We start from the raw sequence: 1,200 nt of genomic DNA on the forward strand, positions 1-1,200 counted from the left end.
CGATGCGCTCTCCTTAGTATTACCAGCTGCTTCTCCATCTCGTCTAAGGACATCCTTCCAACCATGCACGCTCTCATACGGCCTGAGCCATCGGAAAAAATCACTCCAACGTTTTACCAGACTAAGCATTACCAGACACATAGTAACGATCGTAGAACTGCATCAGAGCTTCTCTCAGTTTGCTGTAATCATCACTACCTTGCAATAGAGATTTCTTGTTACCCCAGGTGAACTTCTTCCAGATCTGATGGGAAAAGTGGAAAATCAACGCATCGATAACTTTCCGCAACACAAAAAACGTTCGTTTTCGATCTATCATATCCCTCCGACTCCGCAACAATCCACACCTATCATCACACACTTCTTATACCACACTACATCGAACATCTCCAATTTCTTATGGTCATATAGTCTACTCATTTCATCTACTACAGACGGAGTAAGATGTAGTCGGTGGTATATGACCCTTCAAAATAAAGTAGTACATGGTTTTTCTCAGCCATATAGCAACCTAGCTGCTCAAGCCTGGCAGAATCGCTATTCAAGGTCTGTCGATACCTACATCGGGTAAGGTCGCAGGTTCGAACCCCCGTGAGGGCACTTCTGACAACCTTACTCGCTTTCAACTGCCTCCAGCTCCCTCTCGCTAGAGTCGGGATTCATTAGTGGGTTTGTGAAGAAACCAGAAAACATATCCACAGCCTTCTCGAAACCGGAAACAGTACATTCAAAGTAGTAACAAGTATACCTGATAATGAGATGATGTACAGTTGTTGTACAAGTCATCTATAACCATTGAATGTATTGCATGAATGTAATGAATTGCGCAGGTATTTACACAGTTGCTACTCGCGAAGACGCTAGTAGTCGCTATCTCAATACTTTCGCTAGTATACATCGACAATATCATGATGATGACAAGCATCGAGAGAACTTGAGCAGTATCCACTAGTATCGAATTTGTTGCATCTCGACGTAAATTTGATATTCATCGGGAACACCAAGAGAACTGTATAGATCGGCAACCCAACAACTAATACTACTCTAGTTCTGTATAGGCATTGCTGTAGCCACCGTTTTTGGAGAGGTAGGTTTCGAACTCGTTCTCTCCAGGGTACTTCTTGGAACCCATAAAGAGCATATGCTCCAGATAGTGAGCCAAACCAGGGAACCTGTGGGAAAGATAAGACTTCATGTAAG

General features: G+C 43.2%; 1 protein-coding gene across 1 annotated transcript; it reads right to left on the minus strand.

The window, feature by feature from the left end:
- Positions 1 to 23: 23 nt before the first annotated feature.
- Pmar_PMAR002446 (insulin degRading enzyme, putative) lies at positions 24 to 1,195 on the minus strand (the record flags this gene model as incomplete). The annotated part of the gene is made up of 5 exons (XM_002765717.1): positions 24 to 82; positions 133 to 244; positions 486 to 558; positions 617 to 748; positions 1,044 to 1,195. Coding segments are annotated over 5 exons (528 nt in total), but the record flags the coding sequence as incomplete, so codon positions are not given.
- Positions 1,196 to 1,200: the final 5 nt, after the last annotated feature.

The sequence above is a fragment of the Perkinsus marinus genome (genome assembly GCF_000006405.1).
Source record: "Perkinsus marinus ATCC 50983 genomic scaffold scf_1104296975024, whole genome shotgun sequence".
NCBI classification, from domain to species: domain Eukaryota; phylum Perkinsozoa; order Perkinsida; family Perkinsidae; genus Perkinsus; species Perkinsus marinus.